The sequence below is a fragment of the Theropithecus gelada genome, chromosome 16, assembly GCF_003255815.1.
Source record: "Theropithecus gelada isolate Dixy chromosome 16, Tgel_1.0, whole genome shotgun sequence".
Lineage (NCBI taxonomy): Eukaryota > Metazoa > Chordata > Mammalia > Primates > Cercopithecidae > Theropithecus > Theropithecus gelada.
The window spans coordinates 50,648,498-50,673,254 of NC_037684.1; the positions used below are offsets into that span (position 1 = coordinate 50,648,498).

The following is a 24,757-nucleotide window of genomic DNA, read 5'->3' on the forward strand; positions in this document are numbered from 1 at the left end:
ATGACAGATGGACAGGCAGACAGATAAACTGATTAGATAGATGATAGATGGATAGATAGAAGATAGGTGATGGATGGGTGGGTAGATAGGCAGATAGACGGATAGAAATATAGATAGATAGATAGGAAGGAATTTGTTAGGGGAATTGACTTATGCCATTGTGGAGGCCAAGATGTACCACAGAAGGCTGTCCTCAAGCTGGAGACCCAGGAAAGCCAGTACCATGGCTCAGTCCAAGTGTGCGGGTCTCAGATCTGGGAAGCTGTTGGTGTAACTCTTAGTTCAAGGCCAAAGGCTTGAGAGCCTGGGAGACTGCTGGAGAACTGGGAGTTATTTTTATTTTATTTTTTTGTTGTTGTTGAGACAGTCTTGCTTGCTCTGTCAGTTAGGCTGGAGTGCAATGGCACAATCTTGGCTTACTGCAACCTCCGCCTCCCGGGCTCAAGCAATTCTCCTGCCTCAGCCTCCCGAGTAGCTGGGATTACAGGCATGTACCACCACGCCCAGCTAGTTTTTGTATTTTTAGTAGAGATGGGGTTTTACCATATTGGCCAGGCCGGTCTTGAACTCCTGACCTCAGGTAATCTGCCCGCCTTGGCCTCCCAAACTACTGAGATTACAGACGTGAACCACTGCGCCCGGCCGAGAACTGGGAGTTCTAAGTCCAAGGGCAGGAGAAGAAGACATCCAGCTCCAGGAGAAAGAGAGGAAATCACCTTTTCTCTGCCTTTTTGTTTGTCTGGCCATGGAATGGTGTCATCCACAGTGAGGGAGGATCTTTACCACTCAGCCCACCAACTTACATGCCCATCTCCTCCAGAAACACCCTCAGAGACACACCCAGAAGCAATGCATTACCAGCCATCCCTTAATCCAGTCAAACTGACACCTGCCATCAGCCACCACACCGGCTCGGCAGAACCGTGGTTGCATGGCGATGGTCTCCATCCCATCTAAAGAAGTTGAAGATGAACTGTTGGCACAAGCCAGTCGTTCTTTCAGGCTCCTTCCAGTTGTTCTTTCTTTTAAAAATGTATTTACTGAGCACCTGCTGTATGCCAGGTGCTGTGACAAGCACTAGGGCACAGCAGTGAGCAAACAAGGACTCTTCTTTCTTGGAGTGTACCTGCGGTAGAAGGAAACAGAGAATCAATGAATTCATCAGTTCCAGAAAACTGTCAAAATAGGACTAAGAACTATGCCGAAAATTAAGATAAGGTGATTGCATAGAAAGTGACTGATGGCTGCTTTGGAATGAGTGCTGAGGGGTCCCAGAGATGATGACAGCTGAGTTGAGATTGGGAAGACATGAAGGAGCCAGCAGTGAAAGGACTGAGCTGGGAGCAAGCTTGGTGCCTTCCAGGAACAGCAAGGAGGCCAGAGGGGCTGCGGTGGAGCAGGGGAGGGGGAGGAGGGAGACGCAGGTCAAAGAGGAGCCTGGGGCCAGATGGAGGACCCTTCCTCCAAAGCTCAGTCATTTCCTCCTTAAAGGAGAATGTGTTACCTCCAAAAGTCACACTTGCCAGCACAGTGTCTGGCTCATCATATGCCTTCAGTCGGCGGTGAGCATGGCTGCTCTTGTTATTACTACATTATAATTACTAGGAATAATGGAGTCACCAGGCTTTGCGTTTACAGCAACGTGAGGGTGTCAGCAAGCTTCCCTGGGGAACCCATCTCCCTTCACTAAGTTCATAAGAGCCTGACAGCCAGGTCAATGTAGTAAGAGCTACAGCTGCCCAGTGGACTGGACTCTTTAGCCAGGGGCCAGGGCACTTTCATCTCAGCAGAAACCTCTAAGGGGACTGGGGAGTGTGCTGTGGATGTTTCTGGGTTACTCAGGCCTCCTTGGGAGCCTTCCCCACCACAGCTGCTGCAGGGAGCTCAGTTGCAGTGATGAGCTGCGGCTCAACCTTGTTAGTGCAGAGATTGTCACTTGGGTGAGTGAATGGGGCTCAGGATGCCCCAAGGGTATGTGGAGATGGGGGTCAGCTGTCTTCTCTGATGCCTTGCAACCTCCTCCCCCTGCCTTTCTGCATCTCGTTGCTTCCTGGCCTCTCTCACTTTGGGTGCTTTGGAATGACATGCAATCCAATACACAGGCTGACTTTATTATTTTATTTTGTTTTATTTTATTTTATTTTGGAGACAAAGTCTCTGTCACTCAGGCTGGAGTGCAGTGGTGCAATTGCAGCTCACTGCAGCCTTGAACTTCTGGGCTCAAGTGATCCTCTTGCGTCAGCCTCCCAAAGTGCTAGCATTACAGGCATGAGCTGCTGTGCCTGGACTAGGCTGGCTTTAAAAGCTCCTCACTCTCTCTGCATCCTGATGATACCTACCTCCTGGAGGAGGCTCCCAGCCATTGGCTTCTGACACTTTGTAGCTATTGTTGGCCAGTTGTGGCATGTGAAGCTGAGGCTCAAGAGAAGGGCAGGCCTGTCCAAGGCCACACGGCTCAGTGCTAACACTCAGATTTCAGTGTTCTTTTTTATTTTTTATTTGTTTATTTATTTTTGAGACAGAGTCTCACTCTGTCGCCCAGGCCAGAGTGCAGTGGCGCAATCTCGGTTCACTGCAAGCTCCGCCTCCCGGGTTCACGCCATTCTTCGCCTCAGCCTCCTGAGTAGCTGGGACTACAGGCGCCCGCCACCTCGCCCGGCTAATTTTCTTTTTGTATTTTAGTAGAGATGGGGTTTCACTGTGTTAGCCAGGATGGTCTCGATCTCCTGACCTTGTGATCCGCCTGCCTCGGCCTCCCAAAGTGCTGGGATTATAGGCGTGAGCCACCACGCCCGGCCGACTTCAGTGTTTTTATCTCCCTCCTGGTCACTTCCACCCTTAGTGCATCTCTGGAGGCCCAAGGGAGCTAAAGACCAGGCTTTGGTCAGCTAAGAATTTACAAAAGCTATCTCTGTGCTCCTCTGTCAGTTCATCACTCTGTTATCTCCCCCGACAATGAATTCAGTTTGAATTTCAGATAAACAAAGATTTTTAGTATAATCGTATCCCACAGCACATTTGGGATATACTTATGCCTAAAAATGATTCACTGTTTGCTGGCCTTAGTAGCTCATGCCTACAATCCCAGTGCTTTGGGAGTCTATGGTTGGAGGATTGCTTGAGTCCAGGAGTGTTCAAGGTTACAGTGAGCCATGATCATGCCATTGAGCTCCAGCTTGGGTGACACAGCAAGATCCTTATCTCTTAAAAAAAATTGTTGACTGTTTATCTGAAATCCAGGTTTAACTGAGCATCCTGTATTTTATATGAGAACCCTATATGGGTGAGACCCAGAGTCCTGACGCCCACTGGTAAGCCTTGGCAGGGAGGCTCTGTGGGTCCTTGGTTGGCACTGATGCCCTGTGATGAGCAGGGCCATCTGGCGAGGTGGACGCCTGCTGCCCGTGCAGGCAGAGCAAGGTCCTAGGCAGGCATGAGCTGATCTCACCTTCCCCAACCTGGGAGCCAGATACTACTGGCAGCTTGCCATCAAGAGAGGGGCCGGTCACCAAGAGAGGGGCCGCCTCCATGGGCCTCCTTTGGCTTTCGGCCCTCCCCCTAACCTTCCTCCTACCCCAAACAGAGGCCCAGGGCACCGCGCCAGAACCAGCATGCTGCCTCCTCTGCTTGGCATTTTGTAGTTGGGTGGACTGTTTCCTTCTCACAGGAGCTGGCGGGTGCCCCTTCCACTTCACAGGGAGGATGGCTGGGACTCCTGACCTTGAGGCAGAGTGCTGTCTTTTTTTTCTTTTTTTTTTTTTCTTTTTCTTGAGGCAGAGTCTTGCTCTTGTCACCCAGGTTGGAGTGCAGTGGCATGATCTTCGCTCACTGCAGCCTCCACCTCCTGGGTTCTAGCGATTCTTCTGCCTCAGCTTCCTGAGTAGCTGGGATTACAGGCGCATGCCACCACTGAGAACAATGCCTTCTACAGCGTTTATTCTCCTGTAGGAGCAAGTTCCCAAGGCAAGGGGATTGCTCACCTCATGGATGAATACATTGACTTTAATCCACAGCCCCAGGTGTCAGCCTTGAGGGTGGGGAAAGGTTGTTCTATGTCCGGGGAGGGGTCAGGACAAGGCCAGGAGGGCCTGGTGCCCAGTGTAACTCTTCAGGGTACAACTCCAGGTAGCAGAGGCCAAGGACAGAGGGGAGGAGAAGAGGGAGGTGGCCATTATCTCCTTATCTCAGCTTCCTCTGGAGATAAGCTTAACTATTTTAGCTATCCACTAAGTCTGGAGATAAGTCTGGAATTTAAACCTTTGACTTTGATCCAGCCCTTCACAGCTCCTGTGAGCAAACTGAGCCTCAGAAAAAGGGAGTGAAGCCTGTGCATCCTGGACGCCCCCAACCCCGGCTCAAACGGCCCCCACCCCAGGCTCAAACCGCCCCCACCCCAGGCTCAAACGGCCCCCACCCCAGGCTCAAAGTGGGAAGGAACCACGGGGAAACAAATGGGGGAGGCAGGGGTGACCCGGATGAAAGTCTCCATGACCCACCTTTCCCCAGGGGCTATCTTGGGAGCTTTTAAAACTTTTATTGTTTTTTAATAGAGATGGGGTCTCACTGTGTTGGTCAGGCTGGTCTCCAACTCCTAGCCTCAAGCCATCCTCCCACCTCAGCCTCCCAAAGTGCTGAGGTTACAGGCATGAGCCACTGCACCTGGCCTCGCTCAGGAGTTTCAAGAAAAATATTGGGAATAGATTTTTTTTTTTTTTTTTTTTTTTTTTTTGAGACAGAGTTTCACTCTGTCGCCCAGGCTGGAATGCAATGGCACGATCTCAGCTCACTGAGACCTCCACCTCCCGAGCTCAATTGCTTCTCCTGCCTCAGCTTCCTGAGTAGCTGGGATTACAAGCATGCAGGCTAATTTTGTATTTTCATTAAAGACTGGGTTTCACCATGTTGGTCAGGCTGGTCTTGATCTCCTGAACTCAAATGATTTGCCTGCCTCGGCCTCTCAAAAAGTGCTGGGGTTACAGGCTTGAGCCACCGTGCCCGGCCAGGAATAGATTATTTTCCGTAGATGACTTCTGTCATTATTGCAAATGGATGTTTATACACAAGTGAGTTTTCATAATGTCTCATCCTGAAAAGCTCCTTTTTGAGGGAATGGTGACTTTTGATAGAGGAGAGACTGTCCAGGCTTCATTCATTGTCAGCACAAGGGCAGAGCAGGGGTGTGGCGGTGTCACCCTCCTCGGAGACAGCCCCATCCCTGCTCTGCCCAGGGGTTCAGAAGTCTGGTCTATTCGAGCCCCAGAGGGGTTTGGAGTGGCTGTCTTACATCACAGGTGGGGTCTGTAAGGATCTGAAATGGCCTTTGAGAAGGCCGGTGTGGTTGGTGCATTCCAATCATTAAAGTAACAACAATGATACATCAAATAGGGTCTGCTCAGATTCTGAGTGCCCGTTTCCACCTTGTGACTTACCAGATTCTAGCATAAAAACCCAGGTAAAAGAAAAAATAGCTGGGTGTGGTGGTTCGTGCCTGTAATCTCAGCGTGAGGCCAAGGCAGGAGGATTGAGACCAGGAGTTTGAGACCAGCTTGGGCCACCTGAGACCCCACCTCTGAAAATAAACAAACAAATAAAAGACCTTCATGCTGTATGTATTTCTTATATCTAGGTTCCCCAAATTATATGCATTGGGGAAAGTCCATTAAGAGAAGCCCCTGGCTGGGTGTGGTGGCTCACGCCTGTAATCCCAGCACTTTGGGAGGCCAAGGTGGGAGGATCACAAGGTCAGGAGTTCGAGACCAACCTGGCCAACGTGGTGAAACCCCATCTCTACTAAAAATACAAAAATTAGCCAGGCTTGGTGGTGCATGCCTGTAATCCCAGCTACTCGGGAGGCTGAGGCAGGAGAATCACTTGAACCTGGGAGGCGGAGGTTGCAGTGAGCCAGGTTGATGCCATTGCACTCCAGCCTGGGCGACAAAACGAGACTCCATCTCTAAATAAATAAATAAATAAATAAATAAATAAAGGGAGAGAAGCCTCTGGGCTCCTAGATATGTGGACCAGACCCCACCACTGCAAAGCTGCTATGCCCAAAGGGGGTTGTACTTGGTGGAGTTGGGGCAAAAGAGCAGGGAGGGCACCGGGCAGTTGATCTGGTCTCCACTGCTGGAAAGGGGCTGTGCTGTTGGTGCCCTGAGCTGGTTCCACGAGGAAGACGCTGCATGCTGCATGGGGCGCCCTAAGTTTGCTCGTCCTGTCTAGGCTCACCCTTTCCTCTCCAGGACCAGGGAACCCGCTCGTCTCCTGTCTTCAGCACCTTCTCTCTGACTTGTGAGCGCTGCATTTCTTTCTGCTTGGAACGCTGGCCTGTGTTGGATCCCCGGGCTCCTGCCTTCTACTGTCTTTTGCCATACCTCGTCAAAGTGTGTTTTATTTAATTATTTAATTTCTTTATTATTATTATTTTTCGAGACAGAGTCTCGCTCTGTCACCCAGGCTGGAGTGCAATGGTGTGATCTCGGCTCACTGCAACCTCCGCCTCCCGGGTTCAAATGACTCTCCTGTCTCAGCCTCCTGAGTAGCTGGGATTACAGACACATGCCACCATGCCCGGCTAATTTTTGTATTTTTAGTAGAGATGGGGTTTCACCATGTTGGCCAGGCTGGTCTCAAACTTTTGACCTCAGGTGATCGGCCCACATTGACCTCCCAAATTGCTGGGATTACAGGCGAGAGTCACCGTGCCCGGCCAACTATTGTAATATTGATATAATAATAATATCACAGCCAGGTGCAGTGGTTCACGCCTGTAATCCCAACACTTTGGGAGGCTGAGGCAGGCGGATCACCTGAGGTCAGTTCGAGACCAGCCTGGCCAACGTGGTGAAACCCTGTCTCTACTGAAAATACAAAAATTAGCCGGGGCGTGGTGGTGGGTGCCTGTAGTCTCAGCTACTTGGGAGGCCGAGGCAGGAGAATCACTTGAACCTGGGAGGCGGAGGTTGTGGTGAACTGAGATCGTGCCACTGCAGTCCAACCTGGGTGACAGAGCAAGACTCCATCTCAAAAGTACTACTACTACTACTAATATCACTTATTGAGTTTTAATTTTGTGCCAGGCACTGTCCTAAGTACTTGCACTATGTGACCTCATTTACTCGGAATAACCTATGAGTAAGCACCACCTCTGTCCCTAAGGAAGCTGAGACTCAGGACATGGAAGTCATCTCCCAGGGCCCACAGCAAGGGCCTGGTGAGGTCTGCATTCGAATTCTGATCATCTGACTCCTGGCTTTCCTGCCTCCTTTGCCTCCCCAAACTCAAAAACTTTCATCTGGAATGACTCCAGACAGCTAGATTTCAATTGTGTTCTCTCCTTCTGAGTATGTTTTATTTTAAAATCACATAAAGATAACTCAGTTCTCAACTGGAGCCACGGAATCGTTAGATGTCTTGGAGACTTTTCCAGCTACCTCTTTGCTGGACTCAGACACAGGCCTGAATAATTAGGTCCAAGGAGCTGAACTGGAGCTGCTTGTGGCCAGAGGTCTCTTCCTGGGAACAGTGGTGGTGACGGCGGCTGCACTGAGCCTGGCAATTTGTTCAAGAGCAGGGGACTCTCAGGCTGCGCTCGTCCCCTTCTTATGAACGAAGTTTGCTTTGCGTCTTCTCTGTGCCAAGGGCTGCCAGGCACAAGATGCCTGTTTTGGGAAATCAGAAAAATAAACAGTGTAAATAAAACAAAAACTCCACCCAAGAAATCTGAGACAGATGCTGTTTTCCCCACCGTTTCTCCACCCCCATGCTGGGTTTGGAGAGAGTGGGCCAGCCTGTTTCCTAGGGATAAGATGCCCTGGGGAGTTTCACCTGGATGGAACCTCTTCTATTTTACTTTTGCCCAGTGCCAGGGGGCAGAGGGCAGGGGTGGTGTCCATCTGGCCCAGGGAAAAGGACAGGGCAGCCTTTGTCGCCGGCATCCCCTGCAGAGATGTCTCAGCCAGAAGTGACTTGATCCAGGAACATGTGTCCCGTTCTCTGCTGGGTGGCCGCTCCTTACCCCCTCGTTGTTTCCATGGTGAGGTGTGCTGGATTTATGGGAAGAGCTCTAGTTCACTCTCAGCCCCGGACAGCAGAACATCCCAGTAGTGCCCTGATGGTGTGCGCGTGGGGATGTGTGGAACAGGATAGTGACCCCACGTGCATTATATGCAGTGCGCCTTCCAGTCAGGTGTGCTCATGGCCATCGTGGAAGTGAGCTCAGCTAGGGCTGGAGGGCCCAGGCTCACTGTGTGCCACTCAGCAGCCTTGGGAGCAGGTTCATCCTCCTCCCCTCTCTCCTGTCCTGGTCCCAGGCGGCCCACCAGAGCCGCTCTCTGGGCTGTCTCTCCTGGTCTTAAGGGGGCTGTCATTTCTGGGAGGCAGACGCTGGCCCCTCCATCCCCGCCTCCTGGAGATCTGTGCCAAGGTCTGCCTTTCTGTCTGGAGGGACTGGCCGGGAACTCCTGGGTTTTCCTGGTGGGGTTTTTGTTGCTTAGCAGTGAGCAGAGTGAGCTGGCACCAAGAGGAGGATGCTGGGTGAGGTCACGGACATGGCTGGGGCAGGCTGGGGGTGCTGGAGGTGAATTCCTCAGCTGTGCGACCTTGGGCAGTTTGCCCAGTCCTGAGCCTCGCTTCCTCCTCTGTGAAATGGGGCAGGAGCACCTGCCTGCTGGGGTTGTGGGTTCAGTGAATTGGAGCTAAGGTACAGCTCACAGCCTGCTGTCAGACCCTCGCAAGCAGAAGTGGGTGTCCCTGCTCAGCGTCCTCTGGCTGTTCCTTCAAGGCTCAGCTTGGTCCTCCTCACCTCCGTGAAACCTCCCTGGTTACTCCAGGCATCAGGACCCACTCCCTCTTTGGAGCCTTGTGCCACACACGTTTCTCATGTTGCTTTCCCTGGAGGATGGGTTCAGCTAAAATTGGGGCCCATCTCGGGGTTCCCCCCAGCACCAGAGAGGCTCAGACTTAGTAGAGACGGGTACCCAGTTGATACCAGTTCCATGAAGGACACACTGTGCCCATTCTGCTGCCAGCTGCTGAGTCTGGTGTCCTGTAGTTATGGAACATGGATACAAGCCTGGGCAGCTGGACACGAAGGCCAGGTGCGCAGGTCACTCTGCCTCAGCTCTGAACCTTTAGAAACAAGCTGGCTGCACCCATTTCCATCTGGTCACAGTTTAGGAGTGGGGTTGTGGAATGCATGGAAGGAAGGGTGGGTGGGTGGGTTGATGGGTGGGTGGATGGATGGATGGATGGATGAATGGATGATGGGTAGATGGATGATGGGTGGATTAGGTGGATGGGTGAATGGATAGGTGGACTGGTGGGTGGGTAGGTGGGTAAAGGGCTGGATGGCTGGGTTGGGTGGATGGGGTGGATGGGTGAATGGATGTGTGGAGGGGTGGGGGGGTGGATGGGGTCCATGGGTGAATGGATGGATGGATGGGTGGGTGAATGGATGGGTGGATGAATGGGTGGGTAGATGAATGGATGGGTGGGTGAATGGATGGGTGGGTGAACGGGTGGGTAGGTGAATGGATGGTTGGGTGAATGGCTGGGTGGGTGAATGGATGGGTGGATGAATGGATGGATGGGTGAATGGATGGGTAGGTAAATGGGTGGGTGGGTGAATGGATGGGTGGGTGAATGGATGGGTGGATGAATGGAGTAGATGGGTGGGTGGATGCATGGGATGCATGGGTGGATGGGGTAGATGGGTGGGTGGATGGGTGGATGGATGGGTAGATCAATGGATGGGTGGGTAGGTGGGTGGGTGGATGCATGGGTGGGTGGATGGATGGGTGGATGCTGTAAGAGCCTCTCTGGCGGGTTCCAGGGAGGAACTGGCATCTTTGACCAGCAGCCAGCATGGTGATCAGATGCAGGGAGGTCTCTGGGTCTGCCTGATCCCTTATCTCACTGTTGGTGGGTCTGGGCTGGTGGTGTGTCCCTGAAGCTCTCTGAAGGGTGGCTCTACGGCATTGCCCAGGGGACATCCCCAGAGCGCCGTGCTCTGCAGCAACAGAGCGGCTGCCTGTGCTCCCAGGGCCGCTCCTCCTGGCAGCCTTTCGGGTTTGCTCGGCTTAGCACCTTGGCAAATCTCCTCGAGTTAGGACTCGCCTGCCATAAGCCTCTCCAACGAGCAGCCCCAGGCCAAGGCCTGTGTGTGGGCAGAGGGAGCGCGTGCCGCGGGAGGCAGCATTAATCTGAGGTTCCGTTTTTGTTCCCTCCTGGGGCAAAAGGAAAAAACAGGCTGTCCCACTCCATCCCCAAATCCAGCCCAGCTGCACCCAGCCCTGGGAGTGAAGGGAGCTGGATCAGGACTGCCCGTGAGTCGTAGACTCTGGTGTAGGGAAACCCCGGTTCATAAGACGGGTGGACATGGAGGAAGGAGGAGACTCCGTCCAGCAGAGACACACTTGGGTGTAGCCCAGTTTGGAGTCTGATGGACGTGGGCTCACCTGTGTGCAACTGTCATTCACTGTGTGGCCACGGACAAGTGACACTCTGGAGACCCAGCTTCCTTATCTGCAAAACGGAAGCAGCGCGGCTTGGGGGAGGATGTGTGTGAGGGTTTGGCCCAGAGCCCTGCCATCAGCCAGACAGCAGTGGCTGTCATCCCTCCAGGATCCAGGGTTACCTGGGGGAGTAGGGCCTCTGCCCCCAAATGGGCCCCGTTTCTGGTTCTGGAACTTACAGCAGGAGCAGAGGTGAGGACACTCCCGGTGTTAACCATCCGCCCAGAGGGAGAGCGCCAGTGGCCTTGTGTGACCTTTGCCCTTTGTCTCTGTCTTTAGGAGGCACGCGGACCTCCAGTGGCCGGCTCCGGAGGCTTGGTGACCCCAGTGGCCCAGGTAGGTGGCTCGCTCCACCCAGGCCCCAGCTCACGGGCATGTTTGTGTTGCGGCCCCTTCGTTCTTCTGGTCCAGGACCTGCCTCCCCACCTGGCCTCCCTGGATGAGTGGGGCCACTTGCCCGTTTCCCAGGGAGACGCTGTCTTTGACAGCTTTGGACTCAGGTGGCTTCTGGGCCTGTCGACGCTGGCCTGCTGGAGATGATCCTTGTGGGGGCAGAGTCAGCAACTCCCAGGCTCAGGGAGCAGGCCCGTGTGTGTGGGACAGAGGAGAGAACAGGAGATAGATAGGCTGGATGGTTTGGTTTGAGGTGCTGAGGGCACAGGCGCGCCATGGACAGGTGGCTTTGGCTGTGGGACTCTCGGTGCTGGTTCAGTATCCATGGGCTCCCTGCAACCCTGCAGGGTGGAAGACGCTCCAGGATAGAGCAGATACGGCTGTGTTATCTAGGAGGAAATAAGTGGGCCTCTGGCAGTGGTCACTGTGCTATTCTTTCTGCTTTTTCCATGTGTTTGGAAATTTTCCACACTCACCAGTAGGGAGGGGAAACAGACGCACCCATCAGAGCTCTGGGGCTGGCCATCCAGGACAGGAGTTACAGCTCATAGGCTTGGAGGGACTCTACCAACCACCGGGTACAGCCTGGGCAGGGGAGTGGGACAGAGAGGTCAGGGCTCTGCCTCCAGCCCTTGCCCCCCAGGACTGAGTCTGTGTGTCATCTTCTCCCCACTGGGTGTCCGCGATCTCCCCCGCCTGACCCTGGTGTGGCCATAAGTGCCTCTGTTCCCAGGAGTCTACGTGGTTCTTGGCTGTCACTTGCAGCGGCCAGGCTGGGACAGGTGCCCATCTAGTGGCTTTTCTATTTGGAGAGGATGATGGGTCACAGCAATTAATGAACTTACCTCCCCTAGGAGATGAGGAGCTCCGAGAAGGGCAGAGATGGCGTGGTCATCTGTGCATATGTGCTGGGGGCCAACTGGGTGCCAGACCCCTGGCTGCCATCATAGTGGCAGACAGGCAGGGACTGTGCCTTCATGAATTAGCCATTCTAGAGGAGACAAAGTTACCGAAGGACACGGACCCGGGGTCAAATCCACACAAATAGAGCACCTGTGGGCCAGGGCTGCCTTCAGAACCAGGTGAGACAGCCGTCCTGCCAGGACAAGGCACTCACGGGGGCAAGGCATGTGCCCATCTGCAGCCCCCACCTCCATGCTCTAGACCAGCCCCGTCTAATAGAACCTTCTGTGATGGTGGGTCTGTTCTGTATATCCCCACCCCGCCATCCTGTAGGGTAGTTGCTTGACCACCTGGGTCTACTGCACACTCGAAGTATAAATGTTTAAGTTTATTTTATTCACTCATTTACTTGCATAGAATTATTGATTTATTTTAAATGGATTTCCACTTATAACTACATGTGGCTAGTGGCTATGAAACGGAACAGTTCCAGACCACATCGGCTACCTGAGACCCCAGAATTCTATACCCAAAGCCTGCTTCTGATCCTGAGTTGGCTTCTGTGGGGACAGCACAGACCCCCTCCTAAGTCCGCCCTCCAGAGGTGGATGCAGCGCCTGTGGACTGTGCACCCCCAGCCCTGGAGGGGGAGAGGGTAGACTGTGCACCCCCAGGCCTGGCGAGGTGAGAGGGTGGCTTTTTACAGGACGTGGGAGTGGAGGGGATGGCGTGTACATGTGGGTGATGTGGAACCTTGTGTGGCTATGCGGGCTGCTGTGTCCACATGAGTGCGTGTGAGGTGCCTTGCAGTACAGGATGGGACTGTATGTGGGGAGAGCGGGGTGACACTCTGGCTGGAGGCCCCTGGGCAGCTGCATGATTCAGCGCCGTGGTTAAGAGGGGCCCCGCCTATTGCAGTCATGTTGGGCACTAGCCACTGGACAGCCCAGCCACTGCTGTGTTTCTGGGGAGCTTTTCTCAGGTTCCGCATCTGATCTGCCTCTCCATCTCCCTCCCTCTCATTGGCCAGCTTCTGGTGGAATGGGTGGGGAGGGTCCCCGGGGCTTGTGGGGGTTGCATCTTGGGAGCCTGGCACCCTGGGCTGCGTGGACACAGCCTCCCCCGGCAGTTGCTTCCCTCTGCTTACACCGGCTGGTTCTGTGCCGTCAGCACTTGGCAGCCGCGATCACAGCTCAGCTTGGAAGCCTAAGGCATAATTTGCTGAAGCCCAAAGCTGCAAGCTGGTGATCTGGGTTTGCGTGGGACTGCCTGCTGACACACGGGGTCCTCCCTCTGTGGGCCTCTGTGGGCTCTGGCCTGAGACACCCTTTCCTCATCTTCTTGGCTTCTGTCTTTCTCACTGCCTCCCTGCTGCTGAGACCCTGGTCCACGCAGGAGTTCATTTCTAGACATCCCAGCATCTCAGGCCTCCCCATTTGACACTCCCCAGATGACTGTCTGCCATCCCGTCCTCCCAGCCTAACTTCTCTGTAGATCCACATCTGGCCAGTCTCCTATGTCTGGGACTCTTGCCCTCCCCAGAAGGACAAAGGCTCTTCTCGAGGCTGTGTTTGGGACTGGGCCAGGGATGACATTTCTGGCAAGAGCTTAAATGACACCATGATCAACCCTTTGGTCAGCTCACACACTTTGTCTCCTTTTTTTTTTTTTTTTAAAAAATGGAATTGTTAGAGCTACCAAAAAAAAAAAAAAAAAAAGTAAAGAATAAGATAACAAAACACCTGTGTACTCACCGTCCCGCTTAAGAAGTGAGACATTGCAGGTGTAGCCCAGTCCTGGGTGACCCTCTCCATCCCAGCCCTGCTCCCGCGGCAGTGCTCACCCCTGGATTGGGCAGGCATGTCTGTGCTGGGCAGTGGTGTGTCTGAGGAGCCTAGGTCTCCTCTTTTTTTTTTTTTTTTTCTGAGATAGAGTCTCATTCTGTCGCCCAGACTGGAGTGCAGTGGTGCCATCTCGGCTCACCGCAACTTCTGCCTCCTGGGTTCAAGCAATTCTTCTGCCTCAACCTCCCCAGTAGCTGGGATTACAGGCACCCGCCACCATGCCTGGCTAATTTTTTTGTATTTTTAGTAGACACAGGGTTTCATCGTGTTGGTCAGGCTGGTTTCAAACTCCTGACCTCAGGTGATCCACCTGCCTCGGCCTCCCAAAGGGCTGGGATTATAGGGGTGAGCCTGGTCTCCTCTTGAATATGGTTGTCAGCATCGTGTGTCTGAACAGCCTAGGTCTCTCTCCTCTTGAATGCCGTCATCAGCATCGTGTCCTCGGTGCCTGACTGGAGTCAGTGGCTGCCCTGCTTGTGCCCACAACATGATGGCGTGGAGATTTATCCGTGTAGATCCACTAAGCCTTGGTTCATTTATTTTGGCAGCTAGCGAGTGTTCCTCCGTGTGGGGAGGCAGAGTTTGCCAGTCCCGTGGCCCACTGGTGACATCACCGAAGGTCTTCTCTGTTATTAGCGCTGCCGGGAACGTGTGTTTCCCCAGGTGGATCGGTTGGGCTGTGGGGACGCGCTCCTCAGCCCTTCTAGATGTTACCACTGCACCCTTCCGAGTGGCCTTCTGGTAGGCTCTCCCATATTCGCCCATTTTCTGTGCCTCAGTCAGCCTCTCTGGGCAGCCGCCTCCCTGACTGAGCGTCCAGCTGACTTTTGCCCTGGTTCCCACGGTGCACGGAGCATTTCATCTCAGTGGTGCCCGAGCTTCCTTCCCTCTGGCCCTCAGTCCCCGGCTGGGATCCCTGGAGCCAACTCCTCTGCCTGACATCCCATGTCTCTGGGTCCTGCTCTTCCATCTTCCAATGCCTCTGGGGTGTGTGGCCTCGTCCCCAGTGCCCCCGTCATCCCTTCTGTCCTGGGTTGAACCGTGTCCCCCACAAACTCATGTCCACCAAAAACCTCAGAATGTGACCTGGGAGTTGGAAATGGGGTCTTTGCAGATGTAAGTAGTTAAGGATCTTGAGATGAGGTCATTCTGGATCAGGATGGACCCCAAATCCAACGACTGATGTCCTTAAAAGAAGCAGAGAGGCCACAGACGCACCGGTAAGAGCCACGTGAAGGCAGCAGTGGATGGTGCAGTGATGCAGCCCCAGGCCAGAAAGCGCCTGGGAAGAGGCAAGGAAGGACCCCTCACCCCGCCTCAGAGCCTTCCTAGGAGTGTGGCCTTGCTGACACCTTGATTTTGGACCTCTGGCCTCCAGCACCGGGAGAGAACCCGCTTCCAGTTTTTCATGCCCCACAGCTGTGGTCCATTATGGCAGCCACCGGACACTGATGTGCTTCCCTACCTGGCCGCTGTGGATGGGCCACCCCCGCCCACAGGAAGTCTCCCTCAAGCACTGTAGGTGTCTCTGCCCTCACAGTGGATGCCTGCACAAGGAGGTGTGAAAAGGGCCCTGCAGGAGCGGGGCCTGGGCTGGTGCTCGCTCCCTCCCTTCATCCTACGCCAGTTCCCACGCCTCTTCCGGAAGGAGTGCCCGGCCCCACCCGGTGAATCAGAGCCCAACTCTCCTGACAATTGGCTGTCACTTATTTAACTGCCACCATCACCAGGAGACAGAAAATGCCAGAGGGGTGGGGCCTGGGCAGTGCCTCCTCCCTACTTCCCCAGGGTACCATGCCACATTGCCTTGGTGCACAGAGTAGCTGCTCAAAGTGTGTCGGACAAACAGGTCCCCCATGCCCAGCTGTGCAGACAAAAGTGTGCCACGTGGAGGGAGCTGGCTGTGGAAGAGACCACCAGCATCTTGGCTGCCCGAGGACCTTGCCCCTGGGCTCCTGTGGCACTCCTAGCTCGTTACTTCCTTTCTTACCCATAGCTACCCGCTCTTCCTCTATTTCTCTGATGTCAGCCTTGCCACCCACCCAGGTTCACAAGCAGGAAATCTCAGAGTTGATCTTGACCTCTGCCTCTCCAGCACCCCCAGGTCAACAGGTTGCCAAGATCTCATCAACTCACACTCCACATACTGGCCCTTGGACAGGCTGCTCTGGTCATAGTCATGTCTTGGTTGGGCCTCTGTCATCCCTCCTTGGACCAGCGGGTGCCGTCCTCCCCACCCCTGTCCTGCTGTGGCTCCTTCCTATCCACAGCCAACATTTAGAGGACGATTACTGCTTCCCTCCTCTGTGCTGGGGACCCGGTGATAGGATCCCTCCACCCGATCATTTACAATAGACCTGGGCCTGGTCTTCTTACTTACAGAGCCCTTAGTTTCTGCCCCCAAGCCTCGAGTGTGGATTTCTGCTGCCGCCCAGCCTGACCCTGACACTGCTTTCCAGCCTGGAGCCCCCTGCTGCTTCTGCGCTCCTGGCTCTGAGTGCTCGGACCTCTCTGGATGGGTTGCCACTTGTCCTCTGGAAAGCAGGGCTTCCGTGCTCCTGGACCCAGCTGGCTCAGGGTGACTTTGGGCCATCTTGCCATACCCCTTCTATCAGCTTGGCCTTGGTTATTTCTGTGTCCTCCACGGCCTCAGACCAGAGCCGGGGCGGGATGCTCTCCTGGTGTGTGGCAGGCAGTCGGGAAATATTGCTGGACTGACCTTGATAGGAGATGCTTGGGAGAATTGGCCAAAAAACTAGCTTAAAATGCAAATATGGGCCTTCTTTTGCATTGGCTAAAGAGTAGCTTTTCTCTGTTTGCCTCCTGGGTAAGAAATTGATGGCAAATGCAGTGTCTCCAGGGAGGAGAAGAAGGTGACAAAAAGGGTCTGTGTAACAGGGCAAGGCACTAGGCATTTGTGACTATTTAAGTTTAAATTATTTAACATAAATGCGAAACTCTGTGCCTTCCTCGGTAGCCCTTCCACACTGCAAGCGTTCACTGCCACATGTGGCTGCCATATTGACCACAGCAGATATAGAACATTGACATCATCGCGGAAAGTTCTATGGGCGGTTTAGATCATCTTCACGTTGGATCTGCACATTCATTGTTTATCCAACGAACGGTTGCTGGGCACCTACTGAGCAGGCAGGATGAAAGACACCCGCTCTTGGGGGAATTTTCTGTTGGCTGCAGAGAAGCTTAAACTCAGGGGGCCTGGGGCAAACTCTGCAAGGGCCCTTGGGCTCTGCACCCCCAGACCTCCCTCACTCTGCACAGGCAGTCGGGGGCCCCCTCTAGGAATGGAGCGCCAGCTCTGGCTCCTGTCAGGCTACAGCCCGGACGGATGGCTGAGCACGAGGCTGTGAGAGTGGAACTGGGCCCGGCCGGGCTGCTTCTCCCCGTTGTCTTGGTTTCCTTCCACGCTGACCTGGAAGGACTCCTAAAGCAACAGGCCTGCCCAGGCGGTTTGCACCAGTAAACCCTGCAGCGGCCCCAAGGGCAGAGATAGCTGGATTGTATTTATTTAGGAACAGCCAAAGCTCGAGGCACAATAAAAAGTGGAGAAAGATTCTGGAGAGGAATGCAGCTGGCCTCAGCCCGGGAATCCGTCTTGCTTGGGAGGCTGTAGGCGGGCCAGGCTGGGGCCAGCCTGGAGGGTCTTGGCCGGCTCTGCTGGCAGGTACAGTAGCAGGGCCAGCAGGAGGGAGTCCGGGACGGAGCTCCTTCACTTTTAATTCAGGGAAGCGAACTTCAGTGGTTGTCTGAGGATGAGCAGGAAATGAATGGAAAAGTCTTTTTTTTTTTTCTTTTTTCTTTTTAGGCAGGGTCTTTCTCTGTCCCCCAGGCTGGAGTGCTGTGGCACAGTCATAGCTCACTGCAGCCTCGACCTGCCGGGCTGAAGGGATCCTCCCACCTTAGCCTCCTAAGTAGCTGGGACTACAGTTGTGAGCCACCATGCCTGCCTAATTCTTAAAAGAAATGTCTTCAGACTAGGCATGGTGACCCATGCCTGTAATCCCAGTACTTTTGGAGCCGAGGTGGGAGGATCACTTGAGCTCAGGTGCTCCAGACCTGGGCAACATGGCGAGACCTTGTCTCGACTAAAAATACAAAAAGTTAGCTGGAGGTGGTGGTGCACCCCTGTAGTTCCAGCTACTCTGGAAGCTGAGGCTACAGTGAATTGTGATTACATCGCTGCCTTCCAACCTGGGCAAAGGGAGGAAGAAGGGGCCTTCAAAAAAAAAAATTTTTTTTTGAGACGGTCTCGCTCTGTTGCCCAGGCTGGAGGGCAGTGGCATGATCTCGGCTCACTGCAGCCTCTGCCTCCTGGGTTCAAGTGATTCTCCTGCCTCAGCCTCCCAAGTAGCTGGGATTACAGGTGTGAGCCACTGTGCCTGGACTCTTTTTTTGTAGAGATGGGATTTCTCTATGTTGCCTAGGCTGGTCTTGAACTCTTGGCCTCAAGTGATCCTCCCACTTTGGCCTCCCAAAGTGCTGGAATTACAGGTGTGAGCCACCACTCCTAGCAGGAAAAGTCACTTTTTTTTTTTTTTTTTTTTTTTTTGAGACAGAGTCTCACTCTGTCGCCCAGGCTGGAGTGCAGTGGCCGGATCTCAGCTCACTGCAAGCTCCGCCTCCTGGGTTCATGCCATTCTCCTGCCTCAGCCTCCCCAGTAGCTGGGACTACAGGCGCCCGCCACCTCGCCCGGCTAATTTTTTGTATTTTTTAGTAGAAACGGGGTTTTACCGTGTTAGCCAGCATGGTCTCGATCTCCTGACCTCGTGATCCGCCCGTCTCGGCCTCCCAAAGTGCTGGGATTACGGGCTTGAGCCACCGCGCCCGGCCGAAAAGTCACTTTTTAAAGCGAGAGGTTGTGCATCCTCTATAGCTTGGTACTCGGCATGGAGGATTTACTGGAACTTGTGTTAGGTGAGGGGACACGGAAGATGGCAACAAATCCCCGCCCGGAGCGTCAGAAAGCATCCTTTCAGCCTGAGATGCCTTGTCTCCACCTCTGCGCAGGACCCTTCCCCAGTGTGTGCGCCTGGAGCAAGGTGGGGCCGATCCTACGAAGCCTCTTTCCCGAAGGCCTCTGCTGCCTACATCAGCGTCTCCTGGACTGCCTGCTCCTTTCCTGCATGGCTGGACCAGCCCCAGGTCCTCCTGGCCTGGTGTAGGGATCACAGGCCACCCTGGGGAATGCCTGGTATGTGTCCCCTCCCCTCTGGGTACCAGGGGATGAAGCTGTGCTTCGTGGAGGGGAGCTGAGGCACTAGTGCCCGGGATGGTGCGCCTGGGGCAGCTGAACTGGACCCGTCTCCTACTGGGCCCCTGTGGAGCCCAGATTGTTGTGAGAAGGTGACCCGTACCTTTCACTTTTGTTTCACGTGGGAACAGGGGCTCAGTCTGCACACATACTCGGTTTGGAGCATGAATTTCCATGGAGAAGAAAAATCTCTACTAAGAAGGCTCTGATGTCAGGATTGTCTGTGAGGGCCGGGCCATGTTCTGGGGCAAGACAGGAATGGAGGAGGCAACCAGGGAAGGCTTCCTAATGGAGGAGGCATTTGATAGCATCTTGAAAAAGAAGCAGTTCCTAGGCCAAGCCAGAGAGTGAAGAACAACCACCTGACTTCTTTCTACAAGATGCCCCCAGGCTGAGGCAAAGCAGATTGAGTGTGACACTTCCTTCCTTTCTGTGGGTTCTGACCTTTCCGGAGCCCAGCCAGTGCCATTGGAGACAAAGTGGCCTTCGCTATTCCTTCCCGCCCTGCCAGGCCCCACTGTGCCCGCTGAGTCCTACTTTGCAATTAAGAGGAGCTGTGAACCAATAATGCTGATGTCACAAAAAAGTGGCCAGGGGTCTATGGGGGGTGAAGGACAGAGATGCTGCCCTGAGAACTGTCTGGAAGGGGCTTTTGGGTAACAGTGCCCATTCCAGGGTGTAGGCAGGCTGGGGTGACTGGGAGCTGGGCTCACAGGCTGGCACAACTAGAGTTTCCCAAAGCCGTGGCCCTGGGGGCCCTTCCTTCCCGGGAGAGCAACCTTTGGTCCAGTTTGGGAAAAGGTGGGTTAAACCAAGCCCGGCTCCCTCACTGCAGGATTACTCAGTGCGTTTAGTATGCAACTGAGCCTCTGAATCCACGACAGGACCAGAAACCACTTTAGTGTCCCTCTGGAGGGAGGGACCACGGGGGATCCGCCGCAGGGGCTTGGGTCTGCGCTGGCCTGGTGAGGTGCCCCCTTGGTGCTTACACGGAGGCTGAGACACCGTGGGCAGTGAGAGGTTGGCCCGTTGCCTCCCCCACCCTCGGCTGGCCTTACCCCACCACCTCTGCACTCGCCTCCCAGCCGGCTCATGACTAACTCCTGCCTCTTCAGAGCCAATCGGTGCTGCCAGGTTTTCCATTTCAAGTGATCCCCTGCCTGGGCCAAAATGTTTGGATTTTCAGGCACGGAGGGGAGATGGACCTCAAGCCAAACCATGCTGGGTGAAACTGAGGGTCAAGGCTGTGCTCAGCAAGCGCTCCAGCCCTGGCCGTCAAACCCATAGTGTGCACAGCGTGCGGGAGGTGGCCGGGTGAATGCACTCGTCATAGTCCGGCCCCTCACTCGGGGCTGTTCCCAAGTTCCCACCGCCAGCCTGGCTGGGTCAGAGCCTGGTGGGGCCTTCCTGGGCTTCCCTGCCCCACAGCGGGAGTTTGTATGGAGAGTCTTGAGTGAGGTTAATGGGTGTTCTTCCTTTTTTTTTTTTTTTTTGAGACAGAGTCTCACTCTTTTCACCCAGCCTGGGTTGCAGTAGCGCGATCATAACTTACTGCAGCCTCGGACTCCTGGCTTCAAGCAATCCTTCCGCCTCAGCCTCCCAAAGTGCTGAGATTACAGGCACGTGCCACCTTGCCCAACTGGGGTTTCTGCTTTATACTTTTTCTCTTGTTGCTAAACTCAATACAACGAAAGATATTACATTTATAATCAGAAAAACCAACAAGAAATATTATTTCAAAATTGGAAAAGGGATTAAAGAAACAAACCAAGAAACCTCCGCGATTCCTGCCTATCGGAGTCAGTGGTTATTAGTGGTTGGCTTAATACAATGTTTTAGGAAGAAATAGAATAACAGAAAGCAGCTCCAGTGAGCTGAGCCCTGGCACTGTCTGTGCTGCTACATCAGTTTCCCACAGCTGCTGTAACGAGTGGCCACAAGCTGGCTGGGTTGCAACAACGCCCAGCCATCCTCTCACAGCTCTGCAGGCCACACGTCCGAGATCAGGGTCACCAGGCTGAAATCAGGGTGTCCACTGGGCATAGCCCTCTGGAGGTTCTAGGGCAGGGGTTCCCACCCCTGTGTGTGTCCTATTAGGAACTGGCCTGCACAGCAGGAGGCGAGTGCCTGGCAAGTGAACGAAGCTTCATCTGTATTTACAGTCACTCCCCATTGCTTGCATTACTGCCCAAGCTCTGCCTCCTGTCTGATCAGCCATGGTGTTAGATTCTTATAGGAGCATGAACCGTATTGTGAACTGTGCATGTGAGGGATCTAGGTTGTGGGCTTCTTACGAGAATCTAATGCCTGATGATCTGTCACCGTCTCCCATCACTACCAGATGGGACCGTCTAGTTGCAGGAAAACAAGCTCAGGCTCCCTCTGATTCTATATTATGGTGAATTGTATAATTATTTCAGTGTAATAATAATAGAAATAAACTGCACAATAAGTACAGTGTGCTTGTGGCCGGGTGCGGTGGCTCACACCTGTAATCCCAGAGTGAAACTCTGTCTCAAAAAATAAAAAAATAAAGGCCAGGTGTGGTGGCTTACGCCTGTAATCCCAACACTTTGGGAGGCCAAGGCTGGCAGATCACGAGGTCAGGAGTTCAAGACCAGCCTGGCCAACATGGTGAAACCCCGTCTCTACTAAAAATACAAAAATTAGCCAGGTAGGGTGGCAGGCGCCTGTAATCCTAGCTTCTTGGGAGGCTGAGGCAGAAGAATCGCTTGAACCCAGGAGGCGGAGGTTGCAGTGAACTGAGCACGCCACTGTACTCCAGCCTGGGCAACAGAGTGAGACTGTCTCACTAAAATAAAAGAATGAATATAATGCACTTGAAACATCTCGAAACCATCTCCTCACTCCCTGGTCTGTGGAAAAATTGTCTTCCATGAAACTGATCCCTGGTGCCAAAAAGGTTGGGGGCCGCTGCCTTCATCACCCGCCCCTTCGAGCCTCTGTTGGCTGTGGGCGTCCCTTGGCTTGTGATTGCATGGCCCTTACCTTCAACACCAGCATCTTCATATCTCTCCGGGCCCCATCTCCACTTGACCATCCTTGTCTGTGTCAAATCTCCCACTGCCCCCGTCTTGTGTGAGCACCGAGACTGCCTTTAGGGACCACCTGGACCATCCACGTGTTCTCGCCACAGCAAGATCCGCAGCTGAATCACAGATGCAAAGACCCTTGTTCCAAACAAGGTCCCATTTGCAGGTCTAGGGATTAGGACGTGCTATCCCTAGGGCCATTATTCAGCCTTCTTTAGTGCCCATGATCCCTCCCTCCCTCCCCAGCCTCCCACCTCGGCTGAGATGCTGTCCCCATCTCCCTCACTGCCTGGCTGCCTGTGGGGCTGTCCTCCAGGCTCCTTAGGAGGAGTGGTTGCTTGATGTCTCCCAGAAGGCTGGGAATGGTCCTCCCCACCCCCCAGGAAGACGTCCTTTCTGCCAAAGGAGACTGCATTTCGGGTCCTATCCCAGGCAGAGAGTGGACGGGACTGTGGCCTGAAGTGGCATTTCAGGGCCTTTGGCCCTGTCATCTAGCTGAGGGCTGTGCATGGGCCTCACCTGGTCACAGGTAACTCACCTGGCTCTGTGGGGCAGGGATTGTAAACTCAGAGGCCTGCGGGGTGTGTCGAGGTGGAGGGGTGCAAATACTGGAAATTTGCGTGGGGGCCTTGGGGAGCAGCGCAACTGGAAACTGTTTTGTCTAAAGGGCAGAGCAGTCTTACACCAGCCCTGTGTGGCCAGGCAGGAAGGCTTCTGTGGTGTGGCCATGCGTCCTCCCTTTCTCAACAGAAGCTGACAATCTGGAGTTTTCAGAGAGATTGCCTGAGTTCTCAGCCTTGGCACGAACACACATTCTCTTTAAACAGGCTTGGGCCAACAGAACCGGCCTCTGTGTCTCAGGTTTGAATGAACCCTTGAGGTGAAGCTTAAAGACAGAGAGGATGCCCCCTTCCCCACCCAGGAACCCACACTGTAGGCCCCCACCTGGTCTGCTGAGCCCTTGGCCTCAGCATGGACACTGACCATGTGCTGGTGGGGACCCCCCAGGTAAGCAGCCTCTGAGGACCCCGGATGAACAGTGGGGAACAGCACTGATCCCCCAGTGGGGCCCCGAGTTCCCGGAGAGGAAGACTAGCTCCCTCCCAGGGGACGGCTGGAGACTTACTGACTCATGCGTGCGTGGTAGGAATCATCCAGGAAGTCCCCATCCCGTTCACCCTCTGCTTGGGCGGGGACGGCAACTGCCTCTGTCACCACAGGCTAACGGGACAGAGCGGGGTGACTTCTCAGGGTTCCTCCTGGGCAGGTGCTCCAGAACCTTTTCTCAGCACGCTGGCCTGAGGCACGGCCGTTCCTCCCGCCCAGCCACGTTGGGGTGCGGGGTGAAGAAAGCCTGGGCTAGCCCAGGACAGAGGAAGGCACGCAGGAACTGGGCTTTTTAAACACTTAAACCCAAGGAAATCGTAGCATCGCGGGACGGGGAAAATGAAAGACTTTGGAAGTCGTCAGGAATTTGACTCTGTGAGTTGGTTTCCAAGAGTCTAAGTTAAGCATCTCCAAGTGGATATTAAAAAGGAGCAGCAAGCCTCAGGGCGGCGGGGGCTGGAGGAGGTGGAGAGAGGAGGCTGCCGGAAGCCGCACTCGGGACCTCTGCAGCCACCGACCAGACCGGGCGGCCAGGACTCTGGGACTCTCACAGGCAGACCCTGGGGGCTGCCGGACTCCTCGGGGCCCACCTCAGGCCCTCTCTCCTGCCTTCTCTTTTTGGATTTCTCTCCTTTGCTCCGTTTTTCCTCCCATTTTGAAGAGACAATGCTACTTCAGTTTGGAGCACAAACATATGATGAGCACATGGAAATGTGGTAATTCGGATGCATTCGTGATTGCAACAGATTGAAGAAATTAGACCAGACAAAGAGTGTTTTTAGAGGAGGAGGAGGAGGAGGAGGAGGAGGAGGAGGAGGAGGCTGAGAGAGGGAGGGCGACGGGGGTGAGAAAGGGGAGGCCGCCTCTGAGCGGGACGCCGGGACTCCCGCCGCTGCTAAATATATCCGTAGGAATGGAGAGGGACCGGATCTCAGGTAGGCAGATAGCCCCGTCCCCATCGGCCGCCCCCCCACTGCCCTGGACTTGGGGCTTTATTTATGCTTGGGGGGAATAAGCATGCAAGGGGCGCTTTTGCTCATTTTTCACAGAAATATTTCTTTTCTTTTTGACGGTTCCAAGCTTGTGGGATGAACGCCGTCTCAGAAGCTGAGCTCTCCTGAGTCTGGCTTGTATTTAAACTCCGCTATCCTCTCTCCTGGCTACTTCTCTTTCATTTTCCAGTGTGCCACTCTTGCATGTCATGGCCACTGTCAACGCTCAGGCTGTTGGCACTGAAACCTGGGGAGGGCGTGGGGGACCTGCCCCCCTGGCTCGGGTCTGGGGCGGCGGCGCTTGGACCTGGCTAGTGGTTTGTTTGTCCACTGTGTGGTTTGTTTTTTGCCTCCAGCCAAAGTCTGTCTTCAAGGCTGCCTCGGTCTCCTACCTAAAATAGCATTTCTGTGCCTTCCCGGCAGTTGATTATAGAGGGGGAAGCTCCCGGCGCTCAGAGGAGCCCGGCGTGTGTGTGCGTGTGTGCACGTGTGCACGTGTGCATGTGTGTGTGCATGTGTGTGTGTGTCCATGCACGCTGGCAGCTCCCTTGCAGCGGGCACAGACCCATCGGGGTGTGAACCGGCAAATGAAGAGAAAGGGGCTTCCTGTGCCTTTAGTTCACCCCAGCTTTCCAGGCCCTCCCTCCCAGGCCCAGCCTCCTTGGTCTCTTCACTCAC

General features: G+C 54.3%; 1 protein-coding gene across 5 annotated transcripts in view; it reads left to right on the plus strand.

Moving 5' to 3' along the window:
- Positions 1-24,757, plus strand: part of SEPT9 (septin 9) — a 215,635-nt gene that overhangs the window by 16,148 nt on the left and 174,730 nt on the right. For 2 of the 5 annotated variants that reach the window (XM_025362716.1, XM_025362721.1), the window contains exon 2: positions 10,794-10,850. The exons of 1 other annotated variant lie outside the window; for it this stretch is intronic. In XM_025362716.1, the coding sequence (XP_025218501.1) occupies positions 10,794-10,850 (57 nt within the window). Of the gene's footprint in view, positions 1-10,793; positions 10,851-23,184; positions 24,023-24,757 lie in introns of those variants that run through there. 2 more of the 5 variants (XM_025362715.1, XM_025362719.1) reach the window with 2 other exon arrangements.